The 22,551-nt window shown below is 39.7% G+C and overlaps 1 protein-coding gene across 11 annotated transcripts in view; it reads left to right on the top strand.

The window, feature by feature from the left end:
• Window positions 1-18,179, top strand: part of STOX2 (storkhead box 2) — a 143,998-nt gene extending 125,819 nt beyond the window's left edge. For all 11 annotated transcript variants that reach the window (XM_071432171.1, XM_071432175.1, XM_071432179.1 and 8 more), the window contains 2 exons: window positions 5,540-7,805; window positions 12,435-18,179. In XM_071432171.1, coding sequence (XP_071288272.1) covers window positions 5,540-7,805; window positions 12,435-12,630 — 2,462 coding nt within the window. In that variant the 3' untranslated portion in view covers window positions 12,631-18,179. The remainder of the gene's footprint in view (window positions 1-5,539; window positions 7,806-12,434) is intronic.
• Window positions 18,180-22,551: the final 4,372 nt, after the last annotated feature.

Genomic DNA, 22,551 nt, shown 5'->3' on the forward strand with positions numbered 1-22,551 from the left:
ACTGATGCTGAGTTCTGAGAATTTAAAATATAATTCTCAATTGAGTGCTATGTTTGGAATAAACAATTGTCTGACGTTTAATTATTGCACTTCGAAAAAAATACTGCAAGCATATTTTGTAAATACTGGCTTTCTCTCCCTATTTGTAGTCTTGTTTATTAGGCTGATTTTGAAAATAGTGGTAAAAATTGTAAGGGTTAGAATGTGAAGAAGGCAAAGTTCACTATTGTAATTCTCTTAATTAATTTTGATGATTTTTTTCCCAAGTTATCTTTTCTATGTATGCTATGTACTAGAAGAATTTCATAGATTGCAAGTATTTTTTCAATTATTTGATCAATATTTTTATATAACCATTTTTGCATGGTGGGAATAATAATTTATTGGTGACATGCCTTGAGTTTCCTGGGAGCATGATTATCAGTTCGCTTGGTGTGTTGTGCTATTCTTGTTAGACAGAGCCAAACATGAAAAATTGTTCAACTGGCTGGATTATTTTGTAGACGTTGCTCAGACGAAGCCTGAGGCAAGTTAGCACATAGTCTCTTGCTGCCTTTTTTTTTTTTCCACTAGCCATTATCATGTGAATTTCTCAAGTCTGAGATTAAAAAAAAAATGGAAAAAAAAAGGGAGAGCCTCACTTCCCAAAATGTAGATAAAGTTATTTGAAGAAAAAAAATCCACCCTTTGTTGACCAATTTTTCCCCTTCACTAGAGAAATGCCTTTCTCTCCCAGCCATAACATATTAATATAGCAAGCATACATGTTCTCTCAGTGTATGAGGATTATCCAAAAATTTTCTCCTTTCCAATAAAAAGAACTTCTTGTGCTGACACTTTTCACTTCTCTGCCCAAATCCCTGTAATAAATAATCTGTAGCTTTTTGAGCCTTTGTATTCTTTGTGGCTATTGCAAAATAGCCTCTCATATGTCCTCTCATATTCTGATAGTTTATTTTTCCTAACTAGGTGCTGATGCTCTGAGTGGGAGAAGAGCATTACCACTGTACATGTGTCTGTTATTATCACATAACCTCTCTGTATCTCTTCCTGTAGCAGCACTTGTCTGCCTGTGTTGTTTGTGCTTTAATGAACAGATGCTTCACTGCGTTTCATGGTGAAGATAAATTTCCTAAGACCCCAGATGCTATTTTCAAAAGTGCCTAAGAATAATAAACCTTTTTCCTCAGTGCAGGCTCTTACAGTTGCTGTCTAGCCCTCTAGTTTGCTGAGCCATTGTGCAGGCATAAATCTGGGCCATGGCTCTGTCTGAAATAAGGTATGCTAATTATTTATAACATCACATAGCAACCACTCCACATCTTTAACTAGTATTTCATGAGCCAATCAGAGTATTTCTTTTATCCCTTGTTAAGCTTTAGCATCAGCTCAGGAGAAAATCATTTTAGCAGATTTAACACCATTTAAGTACTACTTCAGATGTATTTTTCATGAATTTATTTTATTCAAAAAGTTTGTATTGATAATGCACATCTTATTTGTGGTTTTTGTTATTTTTTTGGTTTTTTAAAAAGCAAGAGGGCTGCTCCTGCACGTGCTTCCATTATTCTAACTTAGAATTAAACAATGAGATGTTTTTACAGCCCTGCTTTGTAATTTATTGACCATGGTTTAAATCCCATACATTAAATGTAAATCTTTGAAATCCAGTATAAGGAGCTAAGAATGTAACCCCTATTCTGTGTTTGGCAATCAGACTCTCTTATCTGTATGAACCTGGACAAAGACAACATCAAACCTTAGTCTGTGCTGCGTTTAATAAGGATATTTGTCTTCTTTTTTTTTTCTTTTCCTCACCAGTTCTGTCCACATACATGTTTAAATAATTTTAAGACCTTCAAAATTTTAGTGTGGAAAATACTTGTGTATTGGCCTAGGTTACTTTTGAAGCAAGCAGTTTTCTGAAAGCTGGCAAATTCCTCTGACAATCACCTTTATAACTTCACTCTTTAAATATATGAATTATATGTGTAGCACTTAAAAGAAGTGTCTTACATTAACTGAGTTCACTCTAGGTCAGTGTTCTTTGTGAGCAGCAAACAAGACATAATCTTCTGTCTGGAAGCTCAGTGGATGGCATAGTAGACTCTCTTGAGATACAGAAAATGTACATGTCTGATGATTCAGTGTCCAGACAGTTTCTGCTTTTGAATTATTAAACCACTACATAATCTTAAATAACACCACTGCTGTCATGCAATATTTTATGGGCTAGAATCTGTAAGTCACTGGGGTTTTTTCCCTTGTTCCTATTTAATGGAGGAAGGGAGACCATAAGGAGACCTTTGAGTGCAGGGGGGTAGATTGCTTTAAAGAGGAAAGTCTTGAGAAAGCCAAGAAATCTGTATTCACTCTGGATCCCACTATTCCTTTTTTAATGTCATTGCTCCTGTCTGCATGCAGGAAAGCCTAAGCTGAGTTTGGGCCTGTTTCTACTTTTGTAAGTACCTAAAAGAGTTTGGAATAAAACCCATAGCTACCCTTAGCTGACAGTGCTGAGCTTCCAAGATCTGCATCTGCTGTCATCCCTGCTGGTTTAGTGAACCACAGCATGGACTGTATGCTGGGAGTGATAAAAGTGATAGGCTTCAACTCCAGAGAGAAGGCTGACACAATTAACTTTACAGCATCATTGACTGCCAGGCATGCTGATTTTTTTAACTTGGTGTTTATTTGCACATTCTCCATTCATAGGAGTTACTCAATTAATGTAATTACTGTGCATCCAGTGTTTAGAGACTTACCCAACACATTGTAGCCCTTATGGTTTACTGGGTGAAAAATGCATATTATTATTTTTGCCATGTATTTGCAGTGCATTTTTGCCTAAATTGCTGTAAAACATTGATATATCCATTTCAATCTCTTTCCCTAACTTTTCTCTAAGCTCCCAGGAGAAGTACTTTCATCCCTTTAATTTGTGTTGTGATGTTTTTGAAACAGTATGTTAAGAAAAGTCTTTTTAGTAAAGTAAGGATGAAAAGCCAGGTTCTCACAAAGCTAAGTATGTGTTGAAGTCTTTACTTGTAAGCTTCTGAAGAGTGCAGTGGGTGGGGCAGGTTGTTTGTGTAGGGGAAGGAAGAGAGGTTGGCTGCCGCAGGGCAGGTGCACCTGAGCTGGACCATGGTTGGACCCTGCAGTGCATATTCAGCACAGGATGGAGAAACAAATGAGCTTGAGTCTTGCAGTCATCCACGTCTTGTTGTGATGCACATCATCATGTCAAAGGCGTGGCGTTGCCCAAGCAGACACAGCAGCTCCACTGCAGGAATGAAGAGTTAGGTGACCACTGGTTGTTACAGGGATTGAAATCACTCTTCATGTTCCTGTGTGATATCAAAAGCTCATGCAGAGGACAGCCTGCTTTGCCTCATAATCCACAGGAAGCTAGCATATTGTCTATTTAGTCCAGAGAGATTCAGAATTCTGGGCTAGGGACAAATAGTCCTTTTCTTCCCCCCAGCTCTCTGGATTTTAGCTTTTCCCACCTGTTGCTGTTTCTGGCATGTTAACTCATCTAGAGATTCTGGGGAATCTTTGTTACTCTCATTCAGATTATTACAGAAATTGTGGACACCTGCATGAAAAAGGGAGAAAATGCAAGCTCCTGATTCTCCATATTTTTTTTCTAATTTTCATTCTCATTTATGCTCTCAAATAATATGGTATCTTGGTGTCTCACTTCCTGTGTCCACAGTGGCCCCAATATTTCAGCTCTTTGGATTGTGGATGAGCTGTATTAACTCTACCCCAATCAAAACCAGCACATGTCCCTGTGTACTTCTTCCTGGTGCCTTTTGTGCTGTAACTGCTTTCACTGATGTCCATGTTGTTCCTAACTCTTTGTGTTTCCATTTTAAGATTTTAGTTATGGATATGAGTAGTATGGTCATGTCTCTAAGTTCAAACAACACTCAGAGTCAGACATAAGAATATGTTGCCTCCAACCCAGTTGCAAGAAACAGGATAAGTCCAAATTCTCTTTTTCTTGTTGCTTTTAATGGGTGTTGCTGTCACCAGGAGATCAGTGAGCTTACAGATTCCAGCCTTTGACATGTTGGAGAAGAGTTGGTGACTGGATACTGTGTGCCCCTGGTGATGCTGTGTTTGGGGCAGGTACCCCAGCTGAGATTTCTCCATAAAGTGTTTCTGTAAAAAAGCATATGCTTCACTGAAATGTTTTTGCATGCATTGAAATACTATTCTTCAAGACAGAGTTTGACTTGACAAGGTCCTGACCAGCCTCATCTAAATTTGCCAGGATTTGAGTAGAGATGCTAACCAGATTAATTCATGAGTTCTCTTCCAAACTAAGTTGCTCTCTGATTCTTTTTTTTTTCCTAAATTACTTTTGTTTAAAACTAAGACCCAGAATAAATAATTTCAACTTTTTCTGTTTAAAATAGAGCATCCAAATGTTTGAAAAAAAGTCCTTCATTCTAAAAATGTAAACCAGACTTATACTCAGAATTAAAATGCTTTTTAGTTAAAAAAAATGTATTGATTGAAGATAGCTTTTTCCACTTATAACATGGAAGTATTTTAATTTTTTATTCAGCATAAACAAACTTTTTAAAACTAGTTTGTGAAGTAAAGTTGTTTTTTCCTTAGCTCTAGATGGAACTTACCCCTATACACAACATGTAACTTAGTGTTTTATCTAATGAAGTATTGAAGACTTGGTCAAGCATCACTGAATCCAGCAGGTGCACTGGTAATGGGAAGGATGTGGCTCACAGTGCCAAGTGTATCATATGCCATTGGTGTGGGGTAGTCATACTCATCCCTCTCTTGGTATGCAATACATGCACTTAGATAGTGTCCCACACATCTCACCTGAAAGACAAGGAACTCTGAGAAGCAAATTTTTGGGACCTAAATCTGTAATTTCCAGCCTGATGGAAAAGACTTTCTGGGTAAGATGAACTGGATCATTCAGAATGTCTCTGTTTTGAAGCAGTTGATGTGGTTGAAACATATTTTAATGGGAGAGCAAATCAGTTAAATCAGGTTTGTGATAAAGGGACAGTTTGAGGAACTTTTTTTTTTTTTCTGTGTAGTATTCTGTAGGAAAAGCAGCTTAATCATCCAAAGTAACAAATACCTACTGCTTTATATGTGACAAGGCGTTACAAGAATAGTTCTTGTGAATTTGGATATAAATGCTTTGTTGGAAGAAGAATAAAAGTAGAATATTTCTCTTGACACTTTGATTTTCAGTGATTACATCTTTTAGCTTAAGGTCACCTGCACATTGGAAGTGACTAGAGCTTCTCTTGGGGTTTCTTTTAGCTCTTTATTAATGGCCTACTATTTAATTAATAATTGATATGTCTGAAGTGTAGGAGATAAGTGGAGAAATAAACAGAGAAGAGAATACCTAACAAAACGCTTTATGTTTGTTCAGCATATTCCAGCTTGCACATTGGGAAAACTAGCTTTTTGCTGGGAAGGGGGAAACTAGAGAGCCCTACACAGTTTTATGCACTTCCTGATATGTGTTTACTGTTATTTCTAGGAGTTCCAACACCCAGTCCAGAAATCCTTCGACATACTTTGAACATGCTTGTACGGGAGAGGAAAATATACCCAACTCCGGATGGTTATTTCATTGTAACCCCACAGACTTACTTTATAACACCATCTCTCATAAGAACTAACAGTAAATGGTACCATTTGGATGAGAGGATACCTGACAGGTCTCAATGTACCTCTCCACAACAAGGAACTATAACTCCCTCCGCCTCGGGATGTGTCAGGGACCGAACACTACCCAAAAACCACTGCGACTCCTGCCATTGTTGCAGAGAAGACATGCACAGCATGCATGCATCTACCCTACAGAGGAAATCAGCAAAAGACTGTAAAGACTCATACTGTCCTCCTTCATTATGTCAGGTCCCACCTACTGAGAAAAGTAAAAGTACTGTCAATTTTTCGTATAAATCAGAGACACTCACAAAGCCTAAGGATGTAGAAAAGCAGTCTAAGAAATTTGGACTCAAATTATTCCGATTAAGTTTTAAGAAGGATAAGACCAAACAGTTGGCAAATTTCTCTGCCCAGTTTCCTCCAGAGGAGTGGCCGCTAAGGGACGAGGACACCCCTACCACTATACCTAGAGAGGTAGAAATGGAGATTATTAGGCGCATTAACCCAGACTTGACTGTGGAAAATGTCATGAGACACACTGCACTAATGAAGAAACTTGAAGAAGAAAAAGCTCAACGAAGCAAAGCAGGGTCTTCAGCTCACCACAGTGGACGAAGTAAAAAGAGCAGGAATCACAGAAAGTCTCATGGGAAATCGAGGTCGCACAGCAAGACCCGGGTGTCCAAAGGAGACCCATCAGATGGCTCTCATTTGGATATACCTGCTGAAAGGGAGTACGAGTTCTATGATCCCTTGACTCGATCCCCACGGGAAGGCTGTTTTATAATAGAACACAAAGGAGATAATTATATAATGCACAGCAATCCTAACATGATTGAATCTCACTTTCCCATGACACCAGAGTGGGATGTGTCTGGTGAACTGGCCAAAAGGAGAACTGAAATGCCTTTCCCTGAACCTTCCAGGGGAAGCTCCCACTCCAAGGTCCATCGGAGCCACAGCCATACGCAGGATAGACGATCAAGGAATGAGCGGTCCAGTAAGGCTAAAGAAAGGTCTAGATCCATGGATAACTCCAAGGGACCTCTGGGCTCAGCTACTTTAGGCACACCTGAAGATATAGGTGAAGGCTGTAGCCCAGATGACCAAACAACTAGCCAAACCTACATTGATGATAGTACCTTAAGGCCATCTCAGTCGCTCAGTCATCAAAGGGCTCTGATTTCATCTGCAAGCTACAAAGAGACTTGCATCCCTGAAATAGCCGGGGGCAGTGTAGAAACCCCCAGTTCTTGTAGCCTATTGGAACAAGGCAAGCCTACAGAGAATTTGCCATCATATAGTGAGCTCAACTCCTGCACAACAAAATCTGCAGTTGATGACTATTTTCAGTGCAACACATCCAGTGAGACTGTGCTTACCGCTCCATCACCACTGGGAAAGAATAAAGAGGATCATGATACGCTAACAGGGACAGATGGGCTAAAAAAAATGACTCCCACAGAAAGACAGTCTCAACATATTGCTAGGGAGCCTGGAGTGCACAAGGAGGAGTCCCCAAAGGGCCCAAGCAGTGGTTCAGTGATTGCTGGCCAAACTCCAGAGGTGATTGCTAACGGGCGGCTGGTCCAGCACCATAGCACTGAATCAAGCAGCCTTGATAAAAGGAAAGAAATTTTTAGCAAGGATACACTCTTTAAGCCTCTGCACAACACTCTTTCTGTGAATAGTTATCATAAATCTAACACCCCTCTGCTAAAGCCCCATCAAAAGACCCCCTCTGACACATTGCCTGTCAGATGTGAGAAACTTGAACAAGCGATGGTAACCTCAGTCACACAAGTCATGCCTGTTTCTCAGAGACAGCAGGAGACAACCGGGAACCAGGAGGCCTCCTTTGACTACTACAATGTATCTGATGATGATGACTCAGAGGAAGGAACCAACAAAAATGCTGAGGAAGAAAAGAACAGGGATGATGTTGGTACCATGCAGTGGCTCCTAGAGAGAGAAAAGGAAAGGGATCTACAGCGAAAGTTTGAGAAGAATCTTACTCTTCTCACCCCAAAGGAAACAGAAAATAGCAACAACCAGAGAGCCACCCACTCAGCCCGCCTGGACAGCATGGACAGCAGCAGCATTACTGTGGACAGCGGGTTCAACTCTCCACGGTAGGACTGTCACATTCATTGCAGCTTTACAGACTAGGAAGTTCCATTTATGGTTTTATGGGTGTGTGATATTGGTGACAGAATGTAGGGCTGTATTTAAAAATTTCACACATTTTCAGACAGTGTTTTTTCTACAGCTCTGGAATCCTCTATTCAGATGTGTGGGTTTCCCACCATACAGTGAGAAACCAATGACCACTGGCGGCATTGACTCTGTATTAGTTCATTTTCTGTTTGCTGAAAACCTCCCTGTATCCTTCTTTTTCTATATTAAACTTGTGTGTGCTTTTAGAATAAAAGGGATGAGCTCCTGCATACTCTTCCCTTTCCCTCTAAGGCACCATCAACAAGACTAATGGAAGGACTAGGCATGACCAGGTGGCATAATCTTTGGCTCAGCCAAAAAGAAAACCAAATGATATTGTTTTGTGTTTGGGCTTCCTTGTTTATTTTCTTCAAAAGTTTTGAAAGTGTATCTAGTCACAATTTCAAGCTGGTGAAACTGGAATAGCCACTCCCCCTACAAATTAAAAGTGCTCAGGATATTTGAACTTGATATTTGAGATGTGACTTAGCACTGCTGAGAGAGAGGTGCCTTGTCTAAGATACTTGGGAAGAGAGTCCAGATGTTTGCATGTGGTGGTGCTGGTTAGTAATTACTATTCCAAGGATTTCAGGCATCATGGAAGTCTCAGTGTGCTAGAAGTCTTAGAAATGTAGGGAGGAGAGAGTTGTTGGTGCATTCCCTGCCCTGGAGATTTCAAAAGTTCATTTCCAGGTTAAGAATCCTTTATGCTAGCTTTCTTCCTTGTCTGTCTGACCTTTGGCAGTCCTTGATGGAACGGAGCATGACCTGTTTTGTTTGGCCTGCATAGCAACTCATCAGAGTTCAGAACAATGACTCTAAGGACACAGAAATAATGTACAGTAGTAGTTCTCTTAGAGTGGCTTACTTAAGCTTAAATTATTTATTGCCTGTGTTTAAAAATAAAACCTCCAAGACTGATTTTATATTATGTGAAAAAAATGTGAGGGTTTTTTGGTGGTTTTTTTTTTTTTTGGTGGGTTTTTTTGTGGGTTGTTTTTTTGTTTTGTTTTGGGGTTGTTTTTATTTTTGGTTTGGTTTGGTTTTTGGTCACTTTTTTTTATTTTCCCCTGTAAATGGTATTCTTGTTCCTCAGAAGTATATATATTTTTTACATCAATAGCAAAGGCTCTCAGGCATGTGAAGGATGTCCTGTTTATACACAGGATTAAATTTCAATTTCAGTCTAAGTCCTGTCACTCTGGAAGAAATTCCTTTGCATTTGATGGTTACTCCCTCTTATGTTAATGATGAGAGAAATTAGAGAGCCTGATGCAGCTTGCAGTGATGTATCAAGCTAGAGTGAGATTCTAATGAATGAATATTTTTTCCTGAGCAAAAAAGCTGAAAAATTATTTGAGTAAATCATACCATTAACACTGAGTCTGCTCTAAAAAAGAAGCTTGAGAAGGCTTTGAATTTATGTTATTGATTGTTCTGCAGATGCCTGACATCTTTCTCACATAGAACTGTTGTATGAAACTGTTTGCACTTTTCTTCTTTAAATGCGATGTCTTCCAGTAGTTGAAGTGCTATACATGCAGTCAGTTTTTGTGGGGGAGTATGTTGTGGTGTTTGCTTCTTGCTCAGCCTGTCTCACTCCAGAGGATGAGAGTCACCTCCAGGACAGGGTGTCAGCTGGATTAAATATCAGTTCTTGGACTACTGTTTTGTATGCTAGCTGTATATCAAACTTGTGTTTCTGATTAATGCAATGGTAGACATTTTCTTCCCTAATTATTTACACAAAAGCTAAAATTTCTGTTTATGTTAAACTTAGCTAGCAAGAGAACAGGATGTGGTGAACATACTGGATTTAGTGCTGCTATACCACCTTGTTTAAATCATAGAGGAAACAGATAAGCAACTTTCAATTACATTTGTGTTCCACACATCCTTTTTTTTTAAATTTTATTTTATACTTATTAACAAATACCATTTTTTGGCAAGGTCACATAAAGTAAGCTTAAAAACAACCAAGCCAAAACATTCTATAGGGTATTTTGTTTTGGGAGACTGGCATATAGTTAGGACAGGATATTTCAAAGCTTTTGGATAAGCTTTGCATGAAAATAATTAAATTTGGGGATTTTGCTGAGTTTGGGTCACTTCTTCACATAAGTCTCCAAAACTAAATTGAACTGGGGGTGAGTTCAGCCCTTTGGCTAAAAGTACCATGTTGTTATTATTATCCTACCTTATAATAAAAAAGGTACTCCACAGCCCTTTTCCAGGAAATACAAAATAGCCATCCAGCATCCATCTGGTAAGATTCAGCTAGGTGTGACAATGTCCTTCAGAAGATGCCATGGGAAGAATATAAGAACAGGTTGTGCATATAGTGATGTTCCTCAAGTATATTCTTCTAGCTTCCACTGGTTATGTAACTCTGCTTCCTGAGGTGGGGTGGTATCTTTTCATTCAAACTGAAGTATACAACATTGTTTGGGGAATCAAAATTACCAATTTCATACTATAAAAGAAAAAATACATTTTTAAAGTCTGATAAATTGAAAAAAGGACAGTAAAAAAAATCAGAATGAAATGGCTGCAGTTAAAGAGATTTGCAATGGTCATTTGACTTCCAAAGTATTTGTGTGCAAAATGTGTGAAGATATTAATCATCATTGGGAAGAAAAACCTCACAATTTTTCATGCATTGCTTTTATGCAAGTTATATATAGGAAATGTTAGCTGTCACGATTAATTTTATTCCTTTATTTTTAGGGCTTATATAATACTGTTGCTCCTTTGTCACCTAAAGAAAGCTAATTTTGACATTACTCTGTATGCAAAATTTTCAGTGCAGTTTTTGTGTATACATGTTGTAATGGTCACTTTGTAATATCAGAGTTGAGCATGTCTGAAGATCTGGAATTGGTGGTCCCAAAAAAAAAAGATACAATACTAAATCATCTCTGAAAACTGAGATTTGCATCTATTTTCATTAAAAAGCAGAGGAAGAGGAATAAAAAAATGAGCAAGAGAAGTGCACCATACATCATTGCAGCTCACAGGAATCATTTACTCTGTGTGTCACCCACCATAGCTCTTTGGAACTATGGAATATAAAACAATCATTGACAGAAGAATATCAGTACCATCCATTTCGACCAGTTTAAAAGATCTATGAGAGTTCTCCTAAAAGCCTCATTGATTTTCCAGACTCAGTCAGTTTAAGATTATTTAAGTCTGTCCTGACGACTAGGAACAGTGTTTTTTCCTTCCCTTATGCCGTGCACTCCCCTGCCACATTTAAAGCTGTGCATTCCTACTCTTCCCTTGATGCTAGGACTAATTTTTTATTTTTTCTTAGGGCTAGTATTTAACTGAGAGTGGTCCCTGATTTGTCTGGCTGCCTGCAAGGCTTAGTACCAGGGAAGCAGCAGAAACATGTGGCAGGGTCAGGTCCACACAAGGCAGGCAAGAGCTACTACCCCTTTCAGTAGCAGGTAAATTTAGGTTGACTTTAAACTGACGATGAAACTTTTGTCATTAGTATCCTTGTTTCTAGTGCTTATTTAGTAACTGCATTCAGTCCTCTAAATCTATTCTGTGAAACATCTCCATAGCAAGTGGTGATGTCATTTTACAAAAAGTAGGAGTACAGTGAAGGATACATGACCAGGGGGCCACATGGATGTTTGAAAGCAAATCTGTTCCTGAACAGGTACACATTATTTAGAGATCAAAAATTATTCATTAGTGTAAAGACAACAGAAGCAGAAGTACTGATGAAAGTACCCTTAGCATGTCATGGCTGAGCTTTGTAAAAGCTGTAGACTAAAATACAAGCTTCTCTGCATTCATAATTAGACATATCATTAAAAGGCCTAATCTTTAAAAGTGTTAAGTGTCCTGTCACTCTTGTGGTTAAATTATATGTTAGAACTAAAGGAACATTGTCCATTTTGTGAATGAAATTGCAGCAGTAGTTGTCCAAGGCAAGATCACAGACCAGGCAGTTAAGATTTCTCATTGTCTTGTTAAGTTGTGATCATGTCAGCTGCAAAGCAAAATTGAAGTGTTGCGTTTAGAAGCATTGGGTTTAATGTAAGGTAAAACTTTTATTTAGTATTTTGTGTACAAAAACATAGGTAGAAGAGGAGACAACAGAGGATACTGTGTTATATGATTGCTGTCCTAACTCTGCCTAGTCACAGAATTGATTTGATGAAGCTACTTTGTGCAAAACTGCATCAGCTAGGAAAGAAAACTAGCACATTCCAAGTGCAAGATGGAAGCTATTTCCTTGAGTGAAAAATCCAGATGCTTGATACTGGTTCAGCTTATAGTCTGTGTGACAGTTTGAGCTGTGCTTAGTGCTATACCTGTGTTACAGCATGATGATTGCTGAGCACCTCTGGGACACATTTTGGGAGTAACATATGTGTTCTATCAAAATGAGATGTTTCATTGATGTGACATTACATACAAACACAGGAAACCCATTATAAAACACTCTGTTCTCCTTTCCTGTCTGGTCCATAGATCTATAGGCATGTCATATATGAGTGTGTATATATATTTCTTTTCCATTCCAGTACTCGTGAGAGCCTGGCATCCAACACTTCAAGTATTGTTGAAAGCAACAGACGTCAGAACCCCGCTCTGAGCCCTGCACACGGCGGCGCAGGCCCAACGTTCAACTTCCGAGCCACTGCAGACCCACCCACGAGTGAAGCTGAGAAACTGCAGAAACCTGGTAACTGCCTGCAAGCTTCTGTCACTAGTGTCTGATAGTCAGCCTGCCTCAGATCGTCTGTCTCATCCTATACAGCAAAGTTTACGACACTGGGACTGATGTTTACATCTTTGGGGAAAAATAAAACAAGCATCTCAACCACAGTTTTAGTGTTCACTTAAACTGTGCTGCTACGTAGACTAGGGGCAACAAAGAAGTCTTTATTTCAAGGTATTGCTTTTCACATTTGCGGCTCTGTAGCAACAGAATAGCAGTAGGGATAATATGTACACTTTTTGCTTCACTTAATTGTAACTGAGCACATATATGAAAGTCTAGACACTGTAAGTGTAATCTGCATTTTCAATGTCCATGCAGTTGCCAACTTCATTTTAAAAATGCCACAGATGTGTGATGCCCCTGGTCAGAGGCTAAACTCTGCTGCAGAGTTCATCATTTTTTTCTTCATAAACTGAGCCACTGCTGAAAGTAACCAGCCAGGATCACCATGAGGAAAAACAATGCCAAACATGACAAGTCATGACCTCAGCTCTATATGTGAATTATTAATACTAATCAGTCATTTTCACTGTGCATTTTTGTGACACAATTTTACAAATACCTAGTTAAGCGAGTAAAAGGAGGTTTGGGGTTTGTTTTGATTTGCTTTTTTTCTAGGTATGGAGGGTGGGAAGGGAGGCAGCTCCTCCTTTTGTTTCAAAAACACGAGAGATGTTTACTTAATGAGACCTGCTACTTGACCTTCCATAGTCACCCGTGAGGAGGTGGGCCTTTGCAGAGTGGGGGGAGTGGGGAGGGAAGGGAAAGATGTAACTGTCATGGAGCCACAATGTGGAGTGACACGAAATATATTAAATGTCTTCAGTATAATTCACTTATTTTAAAAAGATAATCTAATTCTTGTGTCACTTCTGGTATTGCAACTTGCCATTAATATAGAAATCAGGATAACTAATTTCTTGGAACAAAAATATACTTTATGATATAAATGACAAGTATGGCCTGAAGAATTGATTTCTTTCTAGTGGAAGGACATAAATCTATTTTATGTAGCTTATTAAATAGAGTGCCTAAATTAGGCTATTAAAAATAGCATACTGTGTAATGATTATCAGAGAACAAAATTTAGAGAATTATAAACTTCTGGCCTTTTTATTCAGTGGATGTTATTTGCAATTTACCATTTTATGGACATGTCTGGTTTCTAGAAATTCAATGTGTCCACTTGGTTTGCAGTAGAAATCTGAGTCCTGCAGGCACGGTACATCCTAATTGCTCTCCCTAAACTGTTACTCCAATGTAATTAGTACTATGCTAATTACTGCAGAGTAAATTCTACAGATAGTTAAACTCCAAGAGTAATTTTAGGTATAGGGTCACATTCTGCTCATGCAACCTGGTAGTGCAACAAACTGACTTTTTTTATCAGAACAGACGAATTGGTGGAATAATAACAAAGATACTAAAATGTGCAACAGCCCAAATTGTTCCATAGAAAAGGGACATTTACCCTGTCTAGCTCTTGTAGTACACAGGTATGAAACCCAACTGTACATATGAAAACCCAGTATTTTCATCAGGTTCTGGTGACATTTATTACTCTGTATACAAAGTCATTTGAGCTTCACTTATGTTCTCTATTGTGATCGGAAGTCTTTACTGACAATTCAGCCTTATGTTACACCATGGGATATAGATCATTTGCTTATGAAACAGCTTTCTAACTCTGGACACAATCAGTTCTGTCAAGAATACACAGTCAATGCACAGGTCTGTTTTCATTGATTTCAGTGTATAATTTCCATTTCATAGGAGCAATAAGACCTTTCAGTGCACATAAAGGAAACTATTGTGCTTTTGGTTGGTTATCAAAGTCACTTGGCCTTTAGCTTTCTGCCTTATCATACCTTCCAAGATGTGCTCTAATCACCCTATAATGCTTTGCATGATGCATCTTCTTATTCGATATGTAACTCCAGCCGTACTTATTCCATGCGAACTGTAGAGTCAGAGTTCCTGTGGGGAATTGTCATATACTATGCAGTGGCTGACTGTGATTTTGTTTCTGAGATGAGCTCTGACATCAGTACTATGTATCAATTCAGTAAATAGAAATGTTGAAATGGTAAAAAAATTTACAGTGATGATCTGAAGTACTAATGGCGGTATTAAAATGTGAAGAGCAGAAACAGGTGTCACCTTTGGAGAAATAATTGTTTGTCATAAGCTTATCAGAATTTGTGCAGGCAGCTGGTTGTACAGAAGACATAATTCCAACAAAATGTGATAGTACATACCTATAAACTGTATAGTATGTTATTTCCTAAAGTTCCCAGAGACCAGCAGACAACATAAATGTCATATTAATGTTGACATGGCATTGTACCAATATTAATGTGACTCTTGGAATATGGAATGTAAACAGAAGTTTCAAATAGAAACGTTCTAATCTTGATTTTCTTTTTTCCTTTTAAAATCAACAATGGAAAATAAGAAAATTCCATCTTGAGGTTCTGGTAACAAAACCACGAGAGTGGAGCTTGAGTGCTTTATGTCACCCTAATCCTTTGATGAAATCATAGCCTTGTATTATGTGGTTGCTTATCTATCATTCTAATGTATCAATTTAAAGGTTTACAGAGTTAGATTAGGTTGAATCTGTGTTGTGTTCAACTGTAAAGGGTCAACACAAATCTGTCGGCATTTTGCACACTTAATATGTATTATTATAATACAACATGTTACTTTTATGGTAATTTTTTTTACACATATAACTACCTCCATGAATTTGATGAAATGCAGCAACATGAAAAGTGTATTGTACAAAGCAAGATTAGAAACTTTGAAGCATTAGGTCATGGCGTTCTCTTGTGTGTCAAAGCTTGCATATGAAGTCATCATGTTTCCATTGCCACAATTTCCTTCTACAATGTTAAAAAGATGGCTTTCAGATGAGTCACTTAAGACTTTGACAAGGCTGCATAATTGGGATAAAAGTGAAAGGGAGGCTGAAACCTTCCATCCTCTCCCCAGTTACTGCTAAAATTTCTGCCTGGTAGAACTTGAAAATGTATTTGTAATTTAGCAAATTAGAAACATCTACAGTCTGTGAAATATGATTGACAGTTTGGGGTTTAACAGAAGACACTCTGGGTATTTTCTTGGCAGCCTTCAGATACTTGGGGCCCTGTTCTGCCTCCATCTTTGTCAACATTAGTACGTCATGGTTTCTCTGAACTGGCAAGGGTGTTAAAACAACTCTTCCTTTAATGATGTGCACTCTGGTCTCTAGATTGTGTGCATCTAAAACATTTGCTCCTATAGAAATTACCAACAGCCTTTCACTGATGTTGCTGGGAGCAGTATTAGGGTCCCTACTCGAGGTATGTGCCTATTGTTCAAAGAACATGGGCAAGTTTCCAAGAGAAATTAAGCTGGCTTTTGAAAAGTAGCCAGCTGCAACAAGCCACCTTTCAAGAGGGAAGAAAGAAAGATTTTTCCAAAAACCAAAGGAAGAAAGTGGCAGTTGAACCTAAACAGGTCGCATTATATACAAATCCCGATTTATGAACACCTTTCAGCAAACCTAGTACCATTATCCTGATGCAGATTAATAAACAATCATCAGTTGAGCTAATTTTGCCATTTTAAGTATTTCAGTTAAAATTTAGAAGAAATCATTAGCCATTTGACTCCCAGCACCACTGTAAAATGACTGTTATATGTGAAACAACATTCACTCAACTTTAAAAATAAAAATGTATTGGAAAACAAATATTTTAATTAAAACCGTGGCCAAAGTGCTTGCCAGCAGTAGTCATTGTTAGGAAAGAGAATAAGCAAACCAGTATTCAGAGGCCGTCATGAACACAGGTAATACTTTGCACTTAAATCACACCTTTTTGCCTGAGGGTCTCAAAGCACTTGCCTGTGAGGTAGGCAGAGTTCACTGACCCTACTTTTTGTCTGGACCCATTGGAAAAAGCAAAGGCTAAGAGTCTGCAGACTAATTTATTAACTAGTTGCTTTTTTAAAGTTACTGAAGTAACTTAACCAAAGTGTTTAATGTTTATATTTTGAAATTATTCTTTTGACGCATTCAGTTTGTTTAAGCAAGAAACTACTTTACAGCCCTGTAGACACTCTTGGATTAGCAGTTCCAAAAACAATTTTTGCAGTCATATGAGTACTGGCAGCAGTGGTTTTAGAAACAGTCATGTTAATTAAAAATTTGTTTTTCAAATACATTTTCTAGTGCTTTTCCCAAACACTTGTTCAAATTGTTGTGCTGAGAAAGCAAATAGCACTCCTAATCTGGTGTCATACCCACAGTTTACAATTCTCTTTGCTCTTCTGAAGAAAACTGTACAGTATTAGAGAGAAAAGTTCTATTTTTTACAAAATTCTTTTAAAAAAAGGCTATATATCTAAAATGTTCCCCCCAGCATAAGTAAAGTGCATCATTACTGCATGAGACACATGCAGTGGACCCACCAAAAGCCAAGCTGGTGCTAGAAGAAAACGGGACTATCACATGTCTTTTATAGTGGCGCTCTAAACATTGGTTCCAGTTATGCGAGTGTGAATCTGGCATAACTCCCCTGATCTCTGAGGATCTGAGAGATGGGAATGGGTCGTTAACTCCATTGAAGCTCAGTTCTGAGCTGAGGGTTTCCGTGTTCCTCCCCCCGCCCCCCGAGACACTAAAGGCAGAGACGGAGCAGAGGGCGACGCACCTGGCTTAGGAAGGGCAGCCTGGGCTGAATCCCTGCTGGAATGCACCTGGCTTTGGCAGGGCAGCCTGGGCTGAATCCCTGCTGGAATGCACCTGGCTTTGGCAGGGCAGCCTGGGCTGAATCCCTGCTGGAATGCACAGCCACCCAGCCGGGATCCGGGCCAGCCGCCAGCGTGCTCCGCCTTGCAAGGGTGATTCTCCACGTGGTGCACTGCCCTCGGTTAGAGCCACCCAAAGGATACCCACCCAGATGTATGAAAGGGCCCTTGGAGTAATTGGCACAGATGTTACTTTTATGTGTGGAGGAGATTTTAAGTTTAAAGGGATCATAATTCTGCAGGTAATTTTCTGTGAGTGACTGAATGTGGCTGTTGCATTAGGTTTAAATGAGTTAATAAATGCAAGTGGGACTTACTGTATGTTAGAAGGGAGTTTTGCAGCCAAGACTGCCTTGTATAAATGTGTTTGCACTGAAAAAAAAAATTTAAAAATTACTTGGTCTCTGGTTGCTGTAAAGGTCATCCAAGATGGATGTTCTGTTTATATTGTATAGTATTTCATATGAAATAATTGCAGTTCATGAAATGTCTTCCCTAACGTTACTGATTTATAACAGCACATTTGTAACATGGTTTTTATTGTGTCAGTGTACCATATTGTAAATGATGATTACTTGTCATGCTTAGTATAATAATTTAAAGGAAAAAAAAGGACAGGGATTTTTGTAAGTCTATATTTGAAAGTCCCTCCATATGGTAATATTGTGTTCATGTTGTTTATGTAGTGTTGTGTGAAATATCCATTTTGGATTGTGTTACTTTTTAAGATATTAAATAACATTTGGTTATATGTTCTAAGTGGATTCTTTGCACTCATCGGTGATTTTTAGAGAGTATACTTATATTTCCATTTAACATGCTGTTTCTCTCCCTCACTTAAGAAACCTTGCACAACAAACCAGAAACCTCAGATAAACAAACACTGTAACAACTCTCTGTGTTCCCCTGTACTTTATAAACGCTCTTTGGGCCATTAAGAGAGCAAGAGAGAAAATACACCTTTTTTTCTGGCTTGGACTGGATGTGAATTTGACAGCTGCAGGGGGAGAGAGATCTCCACTGAATGTGAGTGTCCTGCTGAGATGCACCCCAGCTCCAAGAAATGAGAAGTGCATTAGGACCTCCTGATGCCAAGGGCAACAGGTGTCAGGTCCCTCATTTCCTCTCCTCTCCATCCTCATGAGTTAAAGGAGGACCTGGTGCATCCAAGAGAGAGTTCTAGGAAGGAGTTTTTTTAACATTCTTCAAGAAAAGTGATAGCTGCTATTTGGAAAGGCCCAAGTGGACAATGTAACATGCAAGTACCATTTTCCAACCTTCTACCACCACCTGGAAGAAAGTTTGGAGGAAGTTTAGAGTCCAGGAGATTTGCCAGAGCTGTGTCATGACAACCGCTGTTTGCCAAGGTCAGCTATGAGAATTTACAACATTTATAAGATAAAAAACAGAGCAGCATCTCTTGAAAATAGGTGCTGTTGGAAGCACCTTGGCTTGTCACCTGCTAATGGCACATACTAATACCACACTGTTCCTAGTCTTAGCTTATTCCCCTTCATCCATCTGCTTCCACTGTAATTCATATTCATGAAATTGTGCATTTTGAATTACAGGGGCAAAAAATCCCAAAACCAGACAGGGTTTGGTTAGGGCTTTATGCCAGCACTAGTGCTTTGCACAGGCAAAGTCAATTTTGGGTTTTTGTAGACTCAAATTTTCAAGGCCTTTTCAGTATTACTGGAGAAGTTTGCAAGCACTATTTCCCCACACAGAGCACTTTGTTTTTGTTTCTCTCCTTATGGTGTGCTTGTATTTTAGGTGCTAAATTAGCCTAATTATTAATTAGAAAGAAACTACTGTTGTCCAATGTTACCACAACGTGCCCTTTAAAACTTACTTGCAAGCCTGGCTTGAATTCTCTTTATTATTCTCTTAATTCTCAACTTACTCTGTTGACAGGTAAACTAAAGATCTTGATCAAGTGACATCTTTTTTGTCAAACATGGTCTGTAACATACTGAAAATGTCTAGGGCCACTGCTTGGCTGAAGAAGTACTCTCTTGCTGTTAGGTCACACCTTTCTGCTGAGAGCACTGAGTAGATTTACATCCCTCAGTATCCACAGATATCTTACCTCTGTAAGATAACTTTTTTAAAGATCTTCTCTCCAGATTTTGTCTCCATCAGCCTCTCAACTGTTTCTTTAGTCTGTTGTTTTCCTTATAACTTACTTTCTATAATATCCTTCTTCTATTGAATCCCCTCATCTTCTGTTTCTTTTTGACATTTACTTTCCTTCAGGTTGGGGTTTTATTTCCCTACATATTACTTGACAGGAGGGTTCTTCTGGCCCATTTCTCATCCTACCCTCTCAAAACCTCATTCTAATCTTAGAGCCTAATCTTCCACTTCTCCATTACTTTCCCTTTTTCAGTTTCCCTGCTCCTTAGAGAGACCTTAGAGAAGAAAAGGTGGTCAGCTGCTTCAGGATAGGTGCAGTGCTCCTTTCAGGCCATGCTGTTGCAGTTTATAATTTTAAAAATGTTTAGGAATGTAAATATACCCCCATATTTTAGTCCTTTCTGTTCTCTTCCTCCTTTTGTCTGCTGCTCCTGGGGTTTTTTTAAAGACTATGTGCTATTCTGTCCAGCATCTCTGTGATTTGAGGGCTGAAAGAGAAGACACAAAACCCCTAACTGTACTGGAACACCAGGTCACATCTGTCTTCCTCAGGGCATCAAGCAAGGCCTCAGGTAAATGCTTAAAAAAGCAATCTATTCAGCTGTGCTTTGCAGAATGGATACGAAGAAAATGGCCTCAACTTACTAGCCTGTCCTAAACTGCAGGGAAGGAGCCCATGGCTCTGACACTCCTGTTCACTATAGCTGGTACTTAAAGAGATAAGGGTTTTGAGCAGTCAGTGATGCTGGTGCTTTGATAATTGCCTGTTGTTTTGTGTGGAGATGGCTGAGCTTGCATTTATAAGCAACTTCCTTTCATGCCCATAGGTTCTCATGTTTAGCAAAGTATTTTTAACCCAGCTGTCACAGAAGTGATGAATGAGGACAAGGAACGGGAAATCCCAAGTACTTTTATTTAACATCTTTTTTCTTCTCTCTCATCCTAATAAGCACATAAAACCTAACCCTGTTCTGCCAGCTATGTGAAAGTAAGCAAAGACAGTAAATAAATTTACCAACATGGCTGTGCATACACTGAAATAGTTATATATTTTGGTTGCTTGCTTGCTTAGGGAAACCTGAAGCCTTTTGTTTTGAGTTCTCTCAATCTCTTTCTTCTTGTCCCTGTGCTTGTTGCTGGTAAAATTAGGCCAGTTGCCTTTTAAGTACCAAAGAGGGTCACTCTGGCAGGAAGCTGCAAAGTAGCAGCTCCCAGTGTGTTCCGTGGTGTACCAGTAGTGAGAGGACAAGCAAGAGCCAGGGGCCTCTCCTGTGGATATGGGCTTTCCTCATGCAGAGGCCAGAAGGTACAGCAGCACTGGCACTTGAGATGAAGCAGGGCTGTGCTCCAGCAAGGGCTGTCCTGGGTGCCCACACACTCTGTGACTCTGTGCTGTGGCTCCAGTTGCAGTCTCAGCACAGATGGGCTGCACCACTTGCTGATGAAACTTCTGTACCAGAGGATGCACATCAGGAGCAGAGCCACAGCACTGCAGCCTTTTTGGGTCCTGTTAGCTGGGTTTTGGAAAATGAGGACCTAAATAATTAACTTAACAGGGCAGCTTGTGCACTGGAAGGGTTTGAATGCAAACCCCACCCATGACCCATGTACCTGGGTCTCCACCATGCACACACTGAGCATGTACCACTGGGCAGTGACTGCCAGCAGCCATCAGGACTGCAAACTTAGGAACTCAGAAGTGCAAATCTTTGGGCAAGGTGTGCCTTAGGATTATGGGCAGTGACAGGGAAAAGGACAGCAGAGAGGGACATTTGACTTTCTGGTTATGGCAGATGGTAGATGTCCCTGCCTCCACAGTGAGGTCTCCCCCTTCCCTCTGCACTGCTGTTCCTTGCTCAGTAGCCTTGAACCAAATTCCCAGTCTCAGCTTCCTCCCTGAAGGGCTGTGGGGCCCCAGCCCCTTGCTGCCACTCACTCCCCTCAGCCCATTAAAATTAATTAATGAGGAGGCTGTGCTGAGGGAGAGGCTCTTCTCTGTCCAGTTTAGTGCAAGCCTCTGGCTTGGCCCCAAGGTGAAGCTGTCAGAGCAGCCCTATTGAACATCCAGCTGCTGCAGTTCAATGTGCTTCTGTGTGACACAAGCTGATGGTGACTTTAAGATACTTGTAACTGGTCCAGCTGTAAAACTCACCTAAAGCATGACCCTGGCACAGCTCAGTAAAACAATAACCACCTATTTTTTTCCCTCTTCTTTTTTAACCTGGACAAAGCAGTATGTTTTTTTCTTTTCTTCTAAAGGAGTGCTGTGACACAAGCATCAGGGCAGGCAGGAGGAGAGGGGCAGGAACTATTTTGTCCATCATGATGCAAGTGCACGAGGCCACCCTGGTGACCAGCCTGAGGAACAGAGGTGCCAAGTCCACAGAGCGACCCTCTCCACTTGCCTTGCCCCATGGGGGAGGAGGACACCTCCAGCCCATGAAGTAGAAAAGGAAACCTAAAAAGCTCCTCAGCTGTGTTCTGCTGTCCCATGGCTCCTGCACCTGGCAGGCTGGCAGCTCCCCAGAGCCCTCCCAGCATCATGGGCTCTGTCCCATCTAGTCTAGATGGGACTAGTGTCCCATCTTATCCCCAATTACTTCTTACTTACAAAGAAAGTTATTCTCTCTTGTAACCACAGTGCTTTATTTGTAAGTAGGTGCCAGTGGACCCTGGAGATTTATTATTAATTCATGATGAAGAAACTAGAAGTCCTCAGACCTAAGGCAGGTAATATATTTATTGCTCCTCCTTAAAGGTGGACCCCTTTGCCTTTATGGTTTTATTGTTATCTATAACCCAATATCAAGAGACAATTGCCTCTCATGCTTTGCTGTTAGGAACAAACAAGTTTCACCAAATCACAGGGAAAAAAACCAAAGGGAGAAACCCACTCATTTTTGCACACAGAAGTAAGGAAAAAAAAATCCTAGAAAGATAAAGCTGTACAGAATGACAAACAGCTTTGAAAAGCTCTTTCACTG

This window comes from Agelaius tricolor, unplaced genomic scaffold, assembly GCF_023055355.1.
Source record: "Agelaius tricolor isolate 1412-34295 unplaced genomic scaffold, bAgeTri1.0.p SCAF_8, whole genome shotgun sequence".
NCBI classification, from domain to species: Eukaryota; Metazoa; Chordata; class Aves; order Passeriformes; family Icteridae; genus Agelaius; species Agelaius tricolor.